The sequence below is a fragment of the Parus major genome, chromosome 3, assembly GCF_001522545.3.
Source record: "Parus major isolate Abel chromosome 3, Parus_major1.1, whole genome shotgun sequence".
Classification (NCBI taxonomy): Eukaryota; Metazoa; Chordata; class Aves; order Passeriformes; family Paridae; genus Parus; species Parus major.
In genome coordinates, this window is record NC_031770.1 from 63,956,188 (window position 1) to 63,977,162 (window position 20,975).

At 41.0% G+C, this 20,975-nt stretch overlaps 1 protein-coding gene across 1 annotated transcript in view; it reads left to right on the forward strand.

The window, feature by feature from the left end:
- Positions 1-6,000: 6,000 nt before the first annotated feature.
- The window catches only part of MAN1A1 (mannosidase alpha class 1A member 1), a 135,332-nt gene continuing 120,357 nt past the window's right edge, over positions 6,001-20,975 (forward strand). The window contains exon 1 of the mRNA XM_033512824.1: positions 6,001-6,024. Coding sequence (XP_033368715.1) covers positions 6,016-6,024 — 9 coding nt within the window. The 5' untranslated portion in view covers positions 6,001-6,015. The remainder of the gene's footprint in view (positions 6,025-20,975) is intronic.

Consider the following 20,975-nt stretch of genomic DNA (forward strand, 5'->3'; position numbering starts at 1 on the left):
GGGGCGGGCAGCCTGGAGCGGATCCGCGCGGACCACGAGCGGGCTCTGCGGGAGGCCAAGGAGACGCTGCAGAAGCTGCCCGAGGAGATCCGCAGAGATATCCGCCAGGACAAGGAGAAACTTCTGCAGGACGCCCGCGGCAGGAAGGAGGCGGGCGCCCCCGGGCTGCCCCAGCGCCTCTTCCGTCAGCCCGTCGGTGCCGTGGGGCAGGAGCCCGCCGACCCCGAGGTCCGGCAGAAGAGGGAGAAAATCAAAGAGGTGGGTGGTGGCGACTGTCGGTCCTGCTCCGGGGGATGCGCCTCGACACTCCCGCGCGGGGCAACAGGTCGCTGCCGGGTCTGGCGGCGGTGTTGGTGGATCCCTGACGCTTCTTGCCGCCTTCTCCCTGCGGGAAGGGGGTCTTTCTGGCCAGCTGTCGCTCGGTAGCCGCAGCGCGGGTCGGCGGCTTCTCCCGCTGTAGCATCCTCGCAGCCCGCGATGCATTCGCGCTTGCGAGCCCGCGCTGCCGGCTCCGTGCCGGCTCCGTGCCGGCTGCGCCTTCCTCCCTCCCGATGTTGCCGGGTTCCTTCAGCTGTTACACCGAAACCTGCGTAGAAACCAAGCCCGGCGAGGCTTGGCAGGGTACGGGTCGCTTCGCGGGGCGCCGAGGGCTGGGGGACAGCGACGCCGGGGAGAAGGAGCGGCGGGAGTCCAACTGCGCTCCCCGTGGGACGTCCCGGGCTCGATCGGGGAGCTCGGATGCCTCCGGGGGTGCGGGAGCCAGCGGGGCACGGCGCCCTGCCCGTGCCACACTCTTGGCAGAGGAGCTGCTCAGGGCTGTCCGGCGCCGGGCGAGTGCGGGGTGCAGGTGTGGTGCATCGCTCCAGAGGTGTCGCGGTCTGTCTCGGGTTCGTGCGGTTCACTATTCAGCCATACCAGCTCTCTAAAGAGTTGAGGGCATTTGGCGAAATACAGACAATTTAGGTTACAGTGGTAAAGCGTCAGAGCTGTGTGTGCTTTGACAAATTTCCTTCAACCACCTTTTTTTTGGTCCTGCTGCTCGGTTGGTTCAGGTACCAGTTTAAATCCTTCCTGACAGAAATTCTCCAAACTGTGTCTAGGTAATGCTGTCGTGAGCAGAGCTTGACGGGGTCCTCTAACAGAAGAATAATTTCCTTGATAATACAGTTCAACTTCCCATCAGTGCTGGCTGGTTTATTTATCGAACTGACAATTTCAGCTGCCTGCAGAGATTAGGGTTTATGAATTAATTAGTAGTATATATTTCATGTTCTGTGGTGATGGAAATGAGATAGGCGTGAGACTTACTACAGAGAATTTCAGTATTTGTGAAACCTGGTTAGCCTTATTTAAAATGATTTGTTTTTATAGTGTATTTGTACAGAGTGCCCTGAAAAGTGAGCTGTGATATCACACGGAGCATCAGATTATAAACTCTCACAAATATCAAGCTGTGTTCTGTGCTCTGGAGTCCTTGTGTCACTTTAACTATTTCAGCAAACTGTGTAGCCTAGTTATAAGTTATAAGTAGTATGTGCCAATGCAAAGGTATTTTGGAGGGAGAAACTCTTAGGAGTACACAGTACAGACCACATCTTGAAGTGTGCAGAGACTATGTTGTCTTCTGGTCTAGTCATGCAGCCTCCCTGAGGCATATGGAAAGTTAGACCAGCAAACTCTTTTTCCAGCTATGTGAAATAGCCATGTAGGAGTATTTAGAAGTAATGAGGCTCCAGACCTGATGTACACGATTCTGTGATACAGAAGACTGCAACAAGTAAATAAACAGGAGGAGGAAGATAACACTTAGATATACTGCTGTCTTGCTGATGCCTCTGTGTGCCAGCTAGTCTGAGTTACCTTCTATTACATGTGGATATGCATGTGTAAGTGTGCATACGAACAAATGGCCAGTATCTCTGCAATTTCTTCCTCTCTTTCCTTTCCATCTTTCCCTCCACTTCCACACAGAGTATCAGTTTCACAATAGCCCCTCCAAACTGGAGTTTTGGCTGTTTAAGCATAGGAGTTGACACAGAGACTACACTTAGTTTCCAGACCTTTGTTTTCCTTCATACCTCAGTTGAAGTCCTGAATACCAAGTGTTGTTTCTGGGACTTTCTTCTCCTCCTATATCATGGCTATGTAACATTAGCATCTCGGTTCTTTACTTTAGCATTTTTGCAGTACTTTATCTGGTTTGATTTTTGTCTTTTTTAAAGAATACATTTTTTCCATTGATAATAAAACAGTGTTTCTGTTCTGCTCTTACTAGCTTCACATTGTTTCATGTGTTGGACTTTTTTGTTGCTTTCCTCTTTGGCTTTTTGCAAGCTTTAGTCCCCCTTTTTTGTTTTCTTTTTTTACATTGTTACCTTAGTGTCAAGATGGATTTCTAATCTGCAGTCTTTTTAGTTTAGTTTTAAAACTTTAAATAGTTTTAATTTGTATCTTTTTTAAAGTATGAACTTTTGTACTCTACCGTAAATGCAGAGAAACCAGTATTATCCCTTAAATTCTTCTCTTTGTGCCCAGTGTTTGAATGCCGGAGATGCAAACATAAAGAATCTTTCTGCTTTCATACTCTTTAGAGCCTGGAGTTTGTGTCTGCATTGAATGATTTATGTCATATATCTAGAACCCAAATTTGAAACTACTCTTATATTTTTTACAGAAGGAAGCAAGTTGCTTTAAAGGAAAAGAATGCCAAAAAATAAGGTTGTTCTTCTCTGCATTTTTGTTCTGGAAGGGCTCCATCCTGTCAGCTTTATGCTGACATGAAGCTGAGAGGGGAGATACCTTAGAGATGTTTTGTCCATTTACTGTTTTAAATTTTAAGTTGACATGCATGTTTAGAAGTTGAGCCAGTACAATATCATTTGCAATCACAAAGCAATGAAATGGTGTGACTTTACAACATTTCTTAGCCAAGTTTTGTTCTAGAAATTGTAACCACGTTTTCTACAGCTTGCTCTTTTATATTAGAAAAAAAGAACAACCAAAAAAACCAAACAAAAACAAAAAAACCCAAAAAACTGGGTGAAACTTAAACCAAGAGGGAAATATAAAGGTTCTTGAATGTCTCTTACTGCTTAAGCCAACATAATATTACCAAAAAGGAAAAGAAGTGCTAGATGCTTACTGAGCAAGTAAAATACTTGTGGAAACATGAAGAAGTAGAGATCCTGTTGCTGTCACTGCTTTTCTCTCTGTCAGAATGATATGCTTGCTCTCAAGGTCTGTGTGTGGGAACTGCCCTGCTGTGTTACACCTCAGGGGCCTGGCTGTGTGCAGGGAAGGGATGTGGGTCAGAGACACTAATGGGTGCTGTGATAGTCCTCTGTTTCTCTTCTGTTGGTGTGTTGCAGTCAAACTTGGAAGAAGGAGCAGTACTGCCAGCAGTGGGGCTTTCCCCAGTACTTCCTGTTCAACTGCTGTCAGTGGCTTGTGGCTGCTGGTTTTTTTACTGGATGGACTGATGTTGCCTGCCCTGAGCGCTGTCCTCATGCAGGATGCCTCAGGGAGGCTCGAGCAATGAAGCACATTTTAAGCATACCAGCACACTTGCATTTGCCAGATCTTAGGTTCTTCACTCAGTTCCTCCAGTGCTCCCACGACCTGGGGCAAGGTCTGGATCCCTGGAATGCCTCACACTGGTCTCTGTTTCTATGTCCTGACAGGAGGCTGTGGTTTGTATTCTTGCTCTGCCCCTCATTGCTTTGAGGGGTGGTCCCTCTTTTGAGCAAGTACCTCCTGTGGTATCTTTCCCTACCTGGAAAAAAGGAGGAGTGGAAGGCAATGATGATTCCATTCCACTCAAGTGCCATGTCTTCCAGTCTCTGCTCTTGTCACTGTTGGTTGTTGTTACATGGTTGATTATGTCTGGACATCATTATTCCTGATGTCAAGGGAAGACTTGCAGGTGTGTAGGTAGTTGATACAAGCAAAATAAGTGATTAGATGAGGACAGTAATAGTGGAGAGAGGCTATGAAGGCAGGAGATGCATTATTTTAATTAGGAAAATCTGATTTTGAGTCTTCTCCAAGTCTCATTTCTCTCTCTTCCAAGAAAAAATGGTGCTGGAGTTATTTAGGTGTTAAGAAAACAGCAAAACCTAAGCTCTTTTTATTTCAGGGCAAAGGAATAGAAACGATGAATGAGCTAGCTCAGGTACTAGAAGCTATATAATCACATTAGTGTGGTGCTCTGCCCAGACTAATTAATCCTGCTGAACAGCAAGCTCTTGATGTTGGTGGAGCACCATACTAATGCAGCTGTGCTGTTCTTGTACAAGGTAACTAGCTTGGAAACTCTTCACATTATTGATCAGAGCTGTTTGGACATGTTTTCAGGATAAAAGCCTCCCTGGTAAACTGGAATCAACATCTGAAGAGCATGGTCATGCAGTGCTCCAAATACTTGTGCAGCTCTCAGGTGTTGCAGTCGTGCAGCAAGTCCCGCAGAGAGGAATTTGAGCACCAGTCCAATGAGCTCAACAGGGCAGTGGTTGCAAGTCAGCAAAATGGACTCTGCACCTATCTTTTTGTAAAGAACTGAATTGAGGGGGTATTGGCAGTGTGAATTCTGAAGCTCCCTAAGTCCTCGGTTTTCATTTTCTATGGTAGCTTTTATTCAGTTTAGTTGGAAGTCCCAGTAATGTTACAGGGATGTTCAGCAATATCTTGAGGAAAGAAAGCTTGTGAGCATGGAAATAAAGCACTAATCAGAGATCCAATATATGCTTTGAATATGAATATGAAATTATTTGACATAATTGTGTCTCTTCACTAACAAGGAGTGATGGCAAAATTATGGATGGTCAGTCACTGCTGTAGAAGGGCGATTGGCCCCTTGTGTCTTCCTGCATGCTTCTACCAGTTGTTTTCCTTCTACCTGGTATCCTGGTGCCGCTGCTCAGGAAGGTCCAGTGCCTGGCTGGATGGAGTTTTGTTTCCTTATGAGGGTGTTTACACAACAAGGTGAGGTCACTAATACTTGCTATTGGAAGAGGAGAATTCTCTTCATACCACTTTTGACTGCCTCTCCCACTATCTACTTTCTGTGATTTCCACTGCATCCCTCCATAAGCTGTTTCAGCTCAGTAAGTCAGCAGCAAAAAAAAAACAAACTATGGGTTTCTGTTAGACTTCCTGTCAGGTTGGTGAGTCAGAGGTGTTAATGAAAGGGTTGACTTGGTGCTAGGTCAAGCTGTGGTGGGGGAACAGGTGGATGAAAGGTATGAAATCTGAGTAGCCGTGTCTTAGCAGCTGGTGTCTGATCTTCTTGCCTAAGTCCTCCATTAACATCAAATCTCTGCAATGAGACTTTTGCAGAGCAAAGGTTTTATCTACTGTAATAACCCTCTTTAGCAGAATGAAGTGTTTCCCTTCAGGAGATGTACTTCCCAACCCCTCTTAACAGCAAAGGAGAAAGAAAATACTGAAGCAGGAATTACAGAAGCCCCAGCCTGCTGTAGACCAAAATTCAGAGTGCTTTTACTGAGAGGAAGGTTGTGAGGACCTTAATAGGAGAGGGAACAGTTAAAATGCAGCAGTGTAAGTATTGGGTGGTTTGGGTTTCAAACAGAAAAAAACACATTCCCTGATGGTACATTTCGTTAAGAACATGATTCAGTGAAAGGAAAAGAGCTGACATATAATGAGTCAGCAACATGGTGATTCCTGCCAACATGCTGATGATGCAATTAATGCATTTCAAAAGACGTTTTCATGAAGTATCTTGTGACCTTAATGCTGGCATCTTATAGTTGTTATTAAGTTTGTTGAAGTTTAAAGTTATTCTTGGTTTTTTTTTCTCACCCAAAGCTTTGTTTATTTACTTGTAGTCTTCAGAATTTCTGTATTTGCTATTTCTTTTTGAATGTTTCATAGTACTTTCCTTCCTGATAAATACTGCTTGTTGTGGTGGTTTATAGTTTTTTGTTTGGTTTTTTTAATGTTTTTTTTAAAAGCCACTGAGGAGGTGAATAAAATACCTAAAGATGGGAATCACATATGATGATGGTAAGCTGGAGGTGGCCAGGGTTGCCTTATGATATCCAAAATGTCACAAAACAAGTTAAAGTGCTTGCTTAGGGTTAATGGCACTACAGGATGCAGAGAAGTTTCAGCTGTGTTCCTGAGTATGATTCAGTGACTTTATTAAGTATCATGTTGTATTTGGCACTCAGCAGAACCTATGGAGAGCCAGCCCAACTTGCTGGCTACCCCTGCTTTTGTTGGGTTTGTGGGTACAGAGCTGGAGTGGTTTAGTGGAGGCCTGAGCACAGTGGATGCAGTGGACCTCCACTAAGCCATGACATTTGGGAAGAGAAGAAAGTAGAGGAGAATAGTCTGAGGTATCTTTATGTCCCCAAAATATGATGTAGGGTATATATTTGCCAAATTAATGTTCTTCCTGCCAAGACCCCCTAGGGTTTTTTTAGGGAAGGACATTGTTTCAGGTGAGTTGTTTCACCTTTGGGTTGTTTTGTTTGGTTGGTTTTTGTTTTGTTTTTTTATGAGAAGTTCATAGCCTCCCTTCAGTCAAATGATCTTGTATTTGAACTTTGATAATGATTTGGAGGGGGGTGTTTCACTGTGTGACTGTGTACATATCGGATTGGAATAGGGTGTGTTCCAAATTATTAGTTCATGTTTTTACAGCCTTGCACCTGTTTTCTGTGTGCTAAGAAGAGTATTTATTTTTCCTATCTTCAGGCTTGGTCTATATTTTCAACAGATAAATTTATCAAAACTAACTGAATGTCCTTTATAACCAGATACTCAGAATTGTGAGGAAAATGAAAAGGCTTTAAATGTTCGGTGGAAAACATCTGGCTTTCACAAAACAAACAAACAACAACAAAAAACAACCAAAAAACAAGCACATGATTAATTCTTTATCTTTCTGTAGAGGCAGAATGTAAATTCCAGACACACAGGACTCTTTTCATGAGAACTAAATAAGGTGATGTAAAGACATGAGTTAAAGCTTAAGCTGGAATATCTCCTTTGCTTCGGCAAAAGTTATATTTTCATGGTGATGATTTTGTATGTAATGCTAGTATGGCAGCCAACTAATATAAAGAAAGAGAGTAAATCATAATGTTAGTGAGTATAATTGCTTAAGGCTGTAGTTCTGTGCTGCAGGCAAACTGAAGCAGAAAAAATTCTACCTGTTTATTAAAATCTACTGTTAAGACCAAAAAAAGTCTTATCTCATTCAGGGAACAAGTAAGAGTGATAGACATCCAGGCTCTGACACCTTCTTTGAATGTTAATGAAAGTACAGGATTTATGAAAAGGGAGTCATGGAGAGATAGGAGATTTCTTCTTGTGGAAAATAATTAATCTCCTTGCAGAAGGACCTGTGTAACTGTCGGATGAACAGACCTTCCCTTAAAGTTTTCTGAAACAGGCTGCTCTAAGGATTGCTGAGTGTGTTAACTTCCTGTTTGGTTAGGCTGGTGTGTTTTTTGCTAGCTTGGGAAGCCAGCAAAAGAGGAAATTTCTGCGATTTTCATCTCTAAGATAAGATCTTGATAAGCATTTCCTTTATTTGCAAGTAACAAATTTGTCTTCCTAACTCATTTGGCACAGTAAGAGTAATGCTTCAGGAAAGTGGCTTTGATTCAGTGTTTGCTCTGTCTCAACAGTGCAGCACTTACTCTGGCAATAAATTGCCAGCTGAGGTGGTACAGAGATGATGAAACACTCTGGTTGTGTGTCTTTTTGGTAACAAACTCAGTTATTCAGATGTGTCTCTGTGTAAAGTCTGGTTTAGACATTCAGTTTTGAAGGATTTTGTGGTCTCTTTTGAAGTTATTTATAGAACTGTCATTTTAAAAGTGAGGAAAATAACTGGGGAGATGGGGAGGATGAGGGACTGTAAATTAAGCAATACGGGCAATGTACCAGATGCTCAATATACAGGTTCCTTTTGTGTGAAAATCTTCTTTATCCACAACATTTTTCAGTTTGCTTCTTGTTGGTTTGTTTTTTTTCACCGAGTTGTCTGGGCTTTTTTAAGCATGTGATATAAAGAGTGTGTGCACACTTCTGAGCATCACCTTCTGTTTTTCTGCTTCCCATGACTCTTTTTAAGCGTGTCTGTAAGTCTGTTACGAAAATGTAATTGATGAGTAATGAAGCGCATGCTTCCCCAAACCGGACTAAATGAAACCTTTTACAGACCTGTGGTCAAGCCACAGTTGTATCGCAGTGCTCGGCAGCCCTGCCTGCAGAGTCCAGAAGGCTTTGCTGATGAGGGGAAGCAGTTGGGTTTTCTAGGGCTGAGAGCAGTCTGTTGACTCGCACAGGGCTGCACAGTGTGCTGGTTTCAGAGCAGAACTGGGATACCTGGTTCCTGTTTCGCTGTTCCCTGCTAAACCAGGGCTGTTGCTGTGCGGGGTGAAGGCTGTCCTCACTCCCAGCTGTGCTTCAGGTCTCCAGCATGGGCATATCAGTTCATTAGGGTCAGTTTAAAGATGAGTTTTGGAGTGTGAATCATGACTGCACGTGAGCAGCTTTGCTTTACCACTAAACCACTGTTAAATGCGTTGTTTTATTGCAGGGGGAGGTTAAACCTTAGACTCATGTTCTGTGTTTAGGTCACTAGCTTTGTAAGCTTTTGGAGCAGCACTTGAGTGCTGTGCTCCAGTGTTGCTATGAAGGAAGGCATGTAGGATAGTAAAACTCCTAGTTTGCCTTTCTTGCATCTTGAAATTTTCAGTTTGAACTCTGTTGTAACCAAGAAAGGCTTGCATGAAGTAATATGACAACTTGCTATAACTCTCCACGGTAAGCTGGTTGGATTTTATAGCTAGTGTTTATGAAGATACAGGTATTGCTCATTTTGATGCCTCTGATTTTAAAAGCTTTTCAAACAGATTGGATGAGCACATAACCTGCTGTTACATTCTTATAACTGTTAGAGTTGAACATTCACAGTCCTTGTGGGAGCACTGAGATATGCAGTCACTTAGGCAAGGGTAACTACAAGTGTAAAATCTATTTTCATTTGTCTTCCTACTCTTTCTTGGAAGCTGTATTAAAACCTTGGTTTTCAACTTGTTTTAGGAATAAAATAAGTGGACTCTGACTTACATGAAACTTGGGCCCTTTCTTTTCAGGGCAAATCTCTAATCAGAAAAGAAAAGAAAAATAGGTGAAAATCAGAAGAGATGGTACATGATACTGTGCAAAGGACCGAAATGATTCTGTGCAATGAATGAGCTGATGACTGTGGAACATCTGGCTGTTATAAGACTTTGTGCATCTCAGAAATGCTTTTAGAAGAATCAGCTTCTTTCTCTGGTACTGGGTAGAAACAGAAGTTGTAGTTTTAATGGAAAACTATGCAGCTTTGCACTACTCATGTGAAGATACATAATGCTGGCATTTAGGGTAGAGGTAGTATTATGTATTTTTTCATATGAATAAAGTAGAAAGTATCATACTTTCTTTCTTCCCAGAATTTTGCATCATCTCACTTGTGTAGGTGTGATTGTATTGCTTGGCAACATAAACCCTCTTTTTCGATTATTTATTAAAAGTCAGTATCAGCCTTTAAAACATTACAATAAAATTACATTAGATCAGTGTGGCTTGCTTCTTTAATTAGTATTCAGACCACTGTGAGACTTTTTTTTTTTTTAAAGTATCTGCATACTTTTATGCAGATACTTTTCACTTAGTTCTCTGCTTAATATAAACCTCTGCCTTTTGAAATTTCTTTTGTTCAAGGTCTGCTTTCTTCCACGGAAATAGGAAGTAGCTAGTGTAAAAGAATATTAAACTAAGAAAAACCATTTTGCTTTCAAAGTGTAGTGCTTAAGGAGATAGAAATTTTACTATTCAGTGACAGACACATGCAGATGCAGACCCAGTCTTTAACTCTGCTGTCACTTTCCTCACTGCCTTTGAGCACTGACATCTGTTGGTGCAGTGAATGGTGGCACTGCTGATAAAGCTCTGCCCATACTGCTGCCTGTGAGGAAATCTGTTGCTTGCTACTGTGGTTGTAGTTCTCCACCCATCTGTGATTTCAAGAATTGCACTTTAAATTCTGTGTTGGACCTAGGTAATAATACTAAATTCTTTAAAGCTTAAAGAAGAGAAATAGATGTTAATCATTTGCAGTGATGGATTTCTGTCTCGCACCCACATCATACAACAAAAAACCTAATTACCATTTAGAAAGTAGAAGAGTTACTTACATGTCACTTATTTAAAACGTTATACTACTTCAAAACTTCATGATGCTTTCTTTGTTCTGGTGAGATCGTCTGAAGAATCACCATGGGAAAAGCTATGCCAGGTAAAGACAAACTGCAAATTCACTGATATTTTTATATCTTATTCTGTAAATCTCTAGAGTAAGCGTGGCACTGAACCTGAACTGACTGAAATAGAAAGGTGTGTGATGTTGTCAAGGGCTGAAGTGATGTCACAGATTAGGAAGGGCACTTCAAAGAAATGATCTTTCTGAAGAAAAGCCTATATGTCTTCATGCAGTTTCTTAAAAAAAAGATAAATTAAAACAATTAAAAAAAAACAAACACGTATTGATAGATATGTGTTCATATCTCTGTCCACATGTGTGTTTTACATAAGAGTGAAATATGTTGTGCAATTGGTCTGTTGTCTGTAGCTGAGAATGAAGTTTGTTGGGGACAAGCTCTGAAAAAACACCTTGTGTGGTATGGTGTTTCAGACCAAGGTGTGGTCTGAAATCACACCTTGAAAAAAGTTAAAGGCATAAGGTTTGTTTTGTTTTACAAACCATCACCTAAATTGAAAATATAATTAATTATACATATGCTACAAATAAAGTCCAGAACATTAGGATGAAGCAAAGAAATCCTTGTGTTTCAATAATCAGCTTTTCTCAAGTTATTTTTTTATTATGTAAATCTAAATATTGCAGAAATTAGATGTTCTCAGAGAAAGTTTTCAGACTTCATGGAAACAGTTTTCATATGCAGCCTTATCATCTGTGGGTGTTATGGACACGCAGTTGGTCTGCATTTATGCACACTGTAGTCCTATTTGTTCTTTTTCCCAACCTCCTGCTTACCATAGAACTTTGTTGTTGAGGAGAGAGATTCAGACTTTGGACCTCTGGAGGCCTGATCTCTTGCATATAGCACAGCTGACTTCAAAATAAAATTGAGTTGCTCAGTCTTATGCACTCAAGTGTAGAAAATTTCTGCAGAGGGAGATTATGCAGCCCCTCTGGACAAATGTATTCCAGTATCTGAAGATCCTTATTGTAGGATTTTTGAATTATTATGGTATCCAGATACAGTTTCTCTTGCTGCAGCTGATGACACTGCCTTTACTCCTTTTATTGTGCCCCACTGAGATGATCTTGGCTACCTTTCTCCATGGGTACCCCCTAAGTCATTAAGAAGCCCCTCTTTTGTAGTCCAAAGCTTCATCTACCTCTTTTCATAGGTCATTGTATTCTCCATCCAAAAAATCTAATTGTTGCAGGAGAGCTGAAAACCAGGAACAGGGCTTCAATTTGACACATCAGGAATGTCACAAGGTGCTTCCCATCACAAGCATGCACTCATGCTAACACAACCCACTCTACAGTTTGCCTTCATCATTGCAAGGATGCCTTGGTTGTTTGTGTTCAGCCAGTTGTTTCACCAGGACCACCAGGACATCTGTTCCAAAGCTGTTTTTTTTAGCCTGTAAGTTCCCATTAGATACTTAGGCATAAGATTTTTGCATTTGGTTTTATTTGGTTTCAAGAATTGGTTGTCAGCTCATGGGGTCATTCAGGTGGGAGCCCTCTTGCCCACTTTCTTGATTGCTGGAGTTTGGCTTACATGTGAAGTTGGTGACTGTGTATGCTTGCTCTTTTGATCAATTTAACCCTGGAGACACGCCAGTCATAGCTAGCTGCTAGTTAGACTTTGGCCTGTTTACTGCTGTCTTGAGAGTGTCAAACCAGCCACTTTTTCATGAGTCTTGTCCATAACTTTTTGACTGCTTAGTGCTAAGGCAGGATTGTCAAAAAGTCTGCTCAGAAAGTCAGGGAAATTGTGTCTGCTGCACTGCCCTCATCCACAGAGCCAGTGGCTTCATCATAAGTAACGAGGTCGATATGGCACATTTTGCCTTTGGGAAATTTTCCTTGCCATTTGCAGAGGTGTTTTTGTCCTTTATATTCCTGGAAATAGAGTCAAGGAGGTTGTGCTCCATTTTCTTCCCAAGGTTTGGAATAAAGCTGTCTTGTAATTCCCTGGAATTTCCTTCTTGTTTTTTTTGGTTTTTTTTCCGCAGTTACCAGTGCCTGTTTGGCTTGGTCCTTCATTTGTTGTTGCTGTAAAGGCACCTCCTGTCCTCTGGCAGCTTCCAGATGAGTTTTGGCTTCCTCTTCCCTGGTGCCCAGCCAATGTTTCTGAGTTGCAGTCTGACATCTCCCCACATCTCCTCCTCCCCCCTCTTCCCTGAGGTCTTGTGCTCCACCTGAGCTCCTTATGCAGCCACCCTCCTCTCCTGATGTGGCACACTGAAGATCAGTGAGGTCTCCTGGGCACCTCAGCCCTTTTCCCATGGGTTCCTGCAGATCAGGTCCTTGAAGAAACTGCGCTCATTCTCCTGCAGTTCAGGGTCTTATATTGCCTTCTGCAGTTCTTTCAGGATCATAATCTCTGCTGTGTAGCATTTAAATAGATTTGGGGTTCAGAAGTTTCTAATTCATGCATCAGTTGCTTTGAAGCAAGCTTTTATGACGGGAGTTGGGGTGGTGGAGGAAAATGCCAATGCATCCTTTACTGGCTATTTTGCTGCCTCTCTGTTTCATTGGGGAAGCCCAGCAGGCAACTCTATGTTAGCTCAGCAGATATTTTTTGACTTAAAAAAATAGGAAAGGTTTACTGGATAAAGAGGTTTGGTTAATATAGGGAATTGTCATTAGAATTTTTGAAATACAAGTTACTGATGGATAACAAAGCTCTTAGTTGCAGCTTTTGCCACTTTTGTGGTTGTAGATGGGTGACTAGCACACTGGCATTATCTGGGTGCTGTTTTGAAGCATCTTTCCTCTGCACACCTCTGATCAAAATATCAGTCACCTGATGTTTATACATTGCAGACATTATGAAACTAATGATATGAAAGCTAACATAGTGTCATTTAAAAGTTGGTAGGTTTGGATTTTGTATTGAAACTTACATGGATGCCACTAAAGTAGGTTTAAAGCACAGTTCTGACTGATTTCTTTTTTAGTTTATAATCATATTTTTCAATTAAATTTCCATCTGGTTTTTGTGACTTATTATGGGGTTTACAGGAGAAACTGTAAATATTTTTACAGTGGTGTTGCGTTGTTGCACTACATACTGATTCAGAAGAGTCCCATTCATCAGCATTTGATTTTTTGTCACTCTTTAACGTCATAAAGAGGTCTGGCTTTACAGAAGCTTGGTTTTGAAAATGAAATCTTTCTTTACACTTCCTCATGATCAGTGTCCACACCCACTTGTCACTTCTGAAAGAGTTGATTTCCAGCATTCTAGAAATACATGGGCATCCCTTCAATTTGACATAGCTATTCGGATTTTGTGATGTGAGAAGCAAAGCTCGTTCTGTCTATAGCAGGGACCTTCCTATTGCCCCAAATGTTATGTTTTTTTGTTATGGGTATGTTGTGCCCTTTGTTATGGGAACAGTGACCACACACAGCTTTTATTTGGCCCCATAAATGTGAAAAGGTAGCTGTTTAAAACCTATAATGAGTAGTTTTTGGTAGGAACTGAGTAAGTTTGAGGAAAGGGCTTTGAGGCTTTAAAAAAGAGTTAATCTTCTTTTAACTTTCATTGGACCTTTTTTTCTTAAAATTTTCTGCTGTACCTGAGTATGGTTTCAATTCATCAAGGAAGTAAGTTATTTTGGATGTTGTTCAGCAATCCAAAGCATGACCAGTGGCTGCACATGTCCACTTCTACATTTTTGATTGGTGTCTTGAATCAAAAATTGAATGTTTTCCCACATAAGGCTGATCCTGTAGTCTAAGCTAGTGAAGTCACAGCATTTGGATCCCTCGCATGTGAAAAGAAACTTTTAGATGTTAGAATGGTCACCTGGTGGGCAATGAGAGAAAATTTTTTTTTGTCAGCTGTAGTCTTGATCATAAGAGTCTAGGAGGACACAAATATGAATGGAGCTATTTTAAATACATAGTAGTGCACTGCAAAGCATTTACATGCATTCATTTCAGAGTACCTCTGCAGTAGCTTCATAGTGTGCTGATTACCCATTACTGTGTTCTCTGATGATTTTGCTGAATCTTTCTTTACCTTTTGTTTAAGCATAGTATTTTTGTGATGACAGTTTTGTTCTTTAGTTTTCATGAGGAGTTCTTCATGCTTCAGATTCCTGCCACTCTTTGCAAAATGTGTGTCTTCTAAGGAAGGCACAGGACTAGTGGCTGATGCCAAAGACAAGTCTCAAAACCAGCTTGAAATGTCCCCTGTGTTCATGTGAACACTGCTGTGTAAATAAATGTGGATGTGATCAGCTGTCTCAATGCCAAACACACTCAAGTGTCTGTTTTAACAGCCCTGCCTTATGTCCACATAGAGAAACATTCCCTGAGAAGTTTGTGGCTGATTTTACTGCACCATCACCAATAATGATTCTCTTGTGCTTAGTAACTTCATGTTGCCTTTAGTCCTGCTAATTATCTGGAAGAGAATATCTGATTTACAATTTTTTTTTTTTTATATTCCTGCTATGGTGTACTATCTGGTTTCAAATATGCTGTTTCTAGGAAGCATCCTGGGTGGCATTGTACATGCTGTAATCAAAACAAGATGGAATTTGTTACATGTTATGTTTTCTTCTCCCCATCCCCTCAGTCCCATGCAAATTTCAACTTCAGCCTTTTCCTTGGACTTGACTAAATTCCCCTAAGATGTTTTCTATAAGAAGGAGTGAAAATTTTCTGATGGGATAAGGGAAACTAGCTCGTCTTTCATTTGAAAAGTAACTGGGGATCTCGTGAATGTGACACATTTTACCAAGGAAACCAGCATTTAAGAGTGTTTGGAGTGGAGGAAGGTTTGTATGCATATGGATATATAAATCTGTATGTCCGTTAATGAAAAAAGACTAAAGAAAAAGGTCATACCCTGATATGTGGAATTATTGCCAAAGAAGTAAGCTCAAATTGTAATTTTTACTTAGCATGCTTTTCTATAACATGAATATTTCACAGCTGTTCCTGCTTGTTCAGCTGGTCCCAGACTGAAGCCTGGGAAAGGCCCTTGTTTTGGCTGGTGAGCAGGGAGGAAGTGTTTGACAGCTCAGATTATGAAAGATAGTTTTGGGAACTTAGTATGTAGCTGTATGCTGATGTATAGATACATCATATATACATGTGTGTATATATATATACACACACACACATATATATATATATATATACATGTATGTAGCTGTAGGCTGATGACTATTGTAGGAACTCTGATTAAATGTTGTATTATTCATATATTTTGCCTTTTGCCCTTTGGACTGCTGGGGATAAGGAATATTTTTGGTTTTCAGAAGGGCTATTACTAACTAAATATAGACCTATTTGGCAAAACCAGTATCTGCTTGCAAGTCAGAATGTGCTGAAAAACAAATTAGATTCACTGCTTTACAGCTTACTGAAAATTCTTATCAGCAGTTCTCAATCAGCTTTTTATACAAGGTACTTGATAACAATTAATTTCTGCAGTTAATTCATGTAGTTAATTTCTCACTTTGGGACATCGCTCCGTTTCAACATGCTCTCCAGCTTTTGTGAAATGGTTAGTATTACTGATGTAGCAATGACCTCAGTAGTACCTCTGGGCTAATTTAGAAATAATTTGGGGTTTTATAGCAGAATTTAATTTCTTTTAGCACCTGTCTCTAAACCCGCTTGCTTCTGTTTCTACAGAAAAGTAGTGAAAATATGTATTGTGAAGAAAAAAAGTATTTTTGCATTTTCATGACCTTTTAAGATCTGTCAACCACTTTCCCCAAATCAGCACAAACTCCTGTTCTTTTTATTCTCCCTTGGACTTTAGCAGTATACTTAAAATTCTAACCAGCCATGGTTCTGCCAGATCAGAGCTGGAACCAAATTCACCAAAAACCAGCTGCTTTTTTGGCTCACACTTTGCCACTGAAAAATCATCTCTCCCTGAAGTCATGGTGTGTGTGCTGGTGTTATTCATAAAATATCATGGCACTTGGTGCCAAGCCTTTTGGAGCGCAGGGGGCAAATATTTCTGAAAGTGAATGAAGATCGCGGAATATTTGTACTTTTTCTTGAAATTTCAGCATAGATTGAGCAAATATTCCTTTATTGACTTTGTAATGTGGACTGAAGCCAAGCTAAAACTGTATTCCACTTTGATCTGTAAAAAACATACCTTCCATGAACAAATGATTACAGTAGTTTGCTTCCAAGAAGAATGTTAATGTACAGAGATGGAACCACTGAAATATTCCTCCATCAGGGGTGAGATATTGAACTCTCCCACTGTCTGCCTTGTAAGGTAACTGTGACATGGTGGCATGGAGCTGGAATTTCCCAATGGTTTCTTAAAGTACTCTAATGCCCCTTCATTAGTACTGGGAATAAAGACAGAGAATTAGAGGGAGCACTGCAGTGAAAGTGGGTTTCCTTTCTTTATGGCTGTATCTGTCACTTTCAAACACAGCAAATGTTGCTCCACACAGACTGCTGTTCTTCCAAAAGAAAGCAGTAAACATTTTCTCTTTAAATATATTAAAAATGGCACCGGACTACAAATATTAAACAAGTTTTTCAGGGCATATGTTTTGAAAGACTGACATTTTTGAATTTGAGTTTATTTAATACTGTCAAGAAACTTCAAATACAGACATACTTCTGATGTGCTGCCTCTCTTGCAGACCCTTCATTTTACATTCTGCTTGACACTGCCTTGGGTTTAGTCTGCAGTCTGATTACACCACTCACTTGCACCAGTAGGCATTATTGACTTTTGATGCTGACTTTATAACTTCCTCAAAAATGTAAAATACTTGCTCAATATTTAAACTTGATAATTTCTTGCTCTGGCATCTGGTTATTACCTATTATTAGCAAGTAGAAGAGGCATCATATATAAGGTAGGCATGAAGTCAGGTAGAGAAATGGAAAGTCAGAGCTGCTGCATATTTTAATTACAGTGGTGTGTTGTGGGATCAGCTCTCTGGCTTTCCATCTTTGGCCAGAGGGCCCGATATGAGACCAGTTCCAGTAGCACCACGCACCAGAGCAAAGCCTTCTCTCCTGTGCTGTACAGCCCAAAGGCTTTCCTGCCACATCTCACTGCTCTTGGATGGGACATGAAAAGCTCCAGGCTTCAGGACTCCAGCTGTGGGCCCTGACTGGTGTGACACTTCTGGAGGGGTCCGCTTTGATGTAGCTGGAGCAATGGTTAGTGACCTATTTCAGAGTCAGTAGCAGATGAACACACTGCCTAGTAGCTCTTGTCAAAGCTACTACACCAGTACGTGTAAAAGGACTAAGCTCAAAGCTGATTTTTCCTCAAAGAAATGACAGCCTTAAAAGAATATAGGCTATTAATGGGTACAAGTATAATACAAGGAAACGAGTCTCCTCTGTTCATCAGGGTGAGGCAGTGATAGAGCTGGCTTGTTTGTTTTTATGACTGACAGATGGGACAATAAGATTTCCACTTCAATATTCACATCAGCACTTCATCTCCTTCCTTAGCTACTGCAGGTAAATTTTTAACTCTCAGTTAACCGTGTCAGCTAAAAGTTTGCAAATATGCTTAGCTGAGTGTGTTGGGCTGGCCCTGGGTGGAATTCAGATGCCCACCAAAGCTGCTCTATCTTGCCCCTCCTCTGCTGAACAGGTGAGAGAATAGAATGAAAGGCTCGTGGGTAGATGTAGGGACAGGGAGAGATCACTCACCAGTCACCATCGTGAGCGAAACGGATTCAACATGGGAAGATCAAATTGGATTAAGGTAATGAAAAGTAAACCCAAATCTTAGAACACCTTTCCTCCACCCTTCTTTTGTTCCTGGGATTAGCTTCACTGCTAATTTTCTCTTCCACCTCCTCCTCCAGTGGTGGAGGGGAGAGTTAATGAGGTCTGTGGCCAGTTCATCACACATTGTCTCTGCTGCCCCTTTCTCCACAGGGGCAGACTATTCAAACTCTTCCTCAGCTTGGGGTTCCTCCAGCAGGAGACAGTCTTTCCCAAACTTCTCCAACATGAGCCCTTCCCACAGGCTGCAGTTCTTCATGAGCTGCTCTAGTATGGGTCCCTCCCACGGGGTGCAGTCCTTCAGGAACAGACTGCTCTAGTTTATATACAGGGAATGATGTTCCATGGTATGGAATATCCCTTTGGCCAGTTTGGTCAGCTGTCCTGGCCATGCTCCCTCAAAGCTTTTCCTGCACCTGCTGTCAGAGTTTGGGAAACTTGAAAAGTCCTTGATTTGGATAATCACCACTTAGCAACAACAAAAACATTGGTGTTATCAACATTAGTCTCTTACTGAATCCAAAACTCAGCACTGTACCAGCTACTGAGAAGAAAACTAACTCCATCCCAGCCAAAATCAGGACACCAATACACACAGGTTTGCTGTTCCATGTGCTTGGCAGCCCTAAATTGCTGGACACAGGGAATGATGAATTGTTATGATTAACAGGAAACAGCTAGGATACATTGTGTCCTACTCTAAACAAGTGATGTCAGAACCTTCCAATGTGTCCTGGTTTGAAAACAAACAAACTAAAAACATTGCTAATTACAGATCCAAGCTGCAATGTTCAGATGCGATCTCTGTGTATGGTCAGTCATGTGGAGAAAACATGATTCAGCATTTTTTGAAAGTGAGCAGACAAAACAGACGTACAGATGTGTCAGGAGGGTGTTTTTTATTGATAGTTTTCTTTCAAGTGGTCATTACAGGATGGAAACCTTGGTATGGAAAACCTGTGTAGTTTTACTGTGTTAGTCCCAAACACAGCAGCAGAAGAGCTTTGGAAGAACTGAAAAGTCTTTCTCAAATTCTTTGATGTCAGAATAAAACATCTCACATTTTTGTTAAAATGTAGTGTCAGACCAACAGCTATTTCTTCCTCTTTCATTTTTGAACAGAGATATTGTGAAAGAATAAGTTCTAGGAATGAAACATAATGCAGTTTTGAGAAGATTGTAAGAAACTGTCTAAATAGGTTATGTGCTCAACTTCTGCACTCAAAAAAGGAAGTCTGTAGTTCTGGTGAAATGTTGTATCCTTAGAAGGACTGAAACTTCTGTTGTCCTAAACTGTCATCTATAAGGCATGTTAATTTAACATGCTAAATGTTATATTTGAATCCTTAAGAGTTAAAAGTTCTGTGTTTCTCTAATTTGATTCTCAAATCAATAAATATATTGAGACTGAGATAATGGGCAGGTAACCTGCCTCTCACTCTGAGTCAAAAATTGCTGCTCATGAACATGGGTGTGGAAACTGGATACTCTGATAACATATGGCTATCTTATGTAAGGTTTTTATGGATGGATCTAATGAAGTATTTGAGAGAAGATCAGAATTGCTTCCCCATTTTAGAATGCAGGCACTAAGATTTAAAGCACATTAACTTCTTCTAATTAAAAAATAGTAGATAATTAGAAGGAAGTATATCACACATTTCAGTCAAGTTTTTTCTCCATGACAACAATCTTTACCAAAATGCATAATAAAAGCATACTTTGTTTCAAAATTTTAAGATTAAATAGAGTCTGTGTTTTTTAGGAAAGTGCTGTAATTGGGAGAAAGAGGTAAGAGTAAGGCATCAGTTTTTATGGTGTACTTAGCAGCGTTATTTACATATATTCTGAGAAATATTCCTGTTTGTCAAATATAAAGCACATCAAATGAAACTACTAGATGATAAAATCAGAATAAACCGGTTCTTTGCATGTTATGTTGCAGAGCTATAGAGATCTTTCTGCAGGATGTTATAAATATAAAAAATTCAAACAATTTCAGAAAACAGTTGAGTAATTTCATGGAAGAAAACTCTACTGGGCATTATTAATCATGCAAGCATCACATCTGGCTCTGAAAATCTCCCACTCTTAAGCTCTGAACACTCCTATTACTCATAGGAAGTGTTTATTTGCTTGTACTATTCATAAGCATTTGTTAGGGGTAGGAAACTGTAGTAGATAACGCCTTTTAGACTCTGATCTAGAAGTCGTTTTTTGGGTTGGGTGTCTTCTGAGAACTGGAATGGTTGTTGCCTGCCTTGTACTGAGAGAAATCTATTTTTGAGACAGGAAAACAACAACAAAAAAAGGTCCTGAGTAAAATTATTTGCCTTGTTTCAGAATGGCACAAACAGAATTCATAACTTTCATGAACAGAATTTCATTAGTATTACCCAAATGCTCAGTTAATGAGCTATAAACACGGGGAAAGGTCTGCTCCATTTGGTATATTTTAAGACCTCGGGATCTCCTCTTTAGTGGTTCCCTCACCTGCAGGGGGGAGAGCACCCAGGTTCCTCCTCACTGCATTGATAATGTGCCCTCAAACGCCTGATTTGTTTCTCCTTGCATTCCCTTCTCCTGTTCTTTGCTTTCCAAGTTCTTTCCATTTATCTTCCTCATCACTTCCCAATTAATCAGCCCGGTTTCACTTTTCTCACTGGCCTCAATCCCGTTAAAAGCTGCCAGTCTGTTATCTCTAGCACCTGCCTGCCCTTTGTCCTGTTGCTGTCTCGTCAGTGGTGCCACAGGACAGGGTGAGCCATCTGCTCGTGGGCTGCTCCCCCTCTGTTATCTGCAGCATTCTGCACTCACTGCTGGTGTTATCTCTGCAGAGACACCTCCAGCCTGGCACATTCCCATGCTGCCCTGCCCCACAGAGTCTGGCAGTCTGTAATTTGCACCTGCGCCCCCGAAAGGGTAGCAGAAAAAT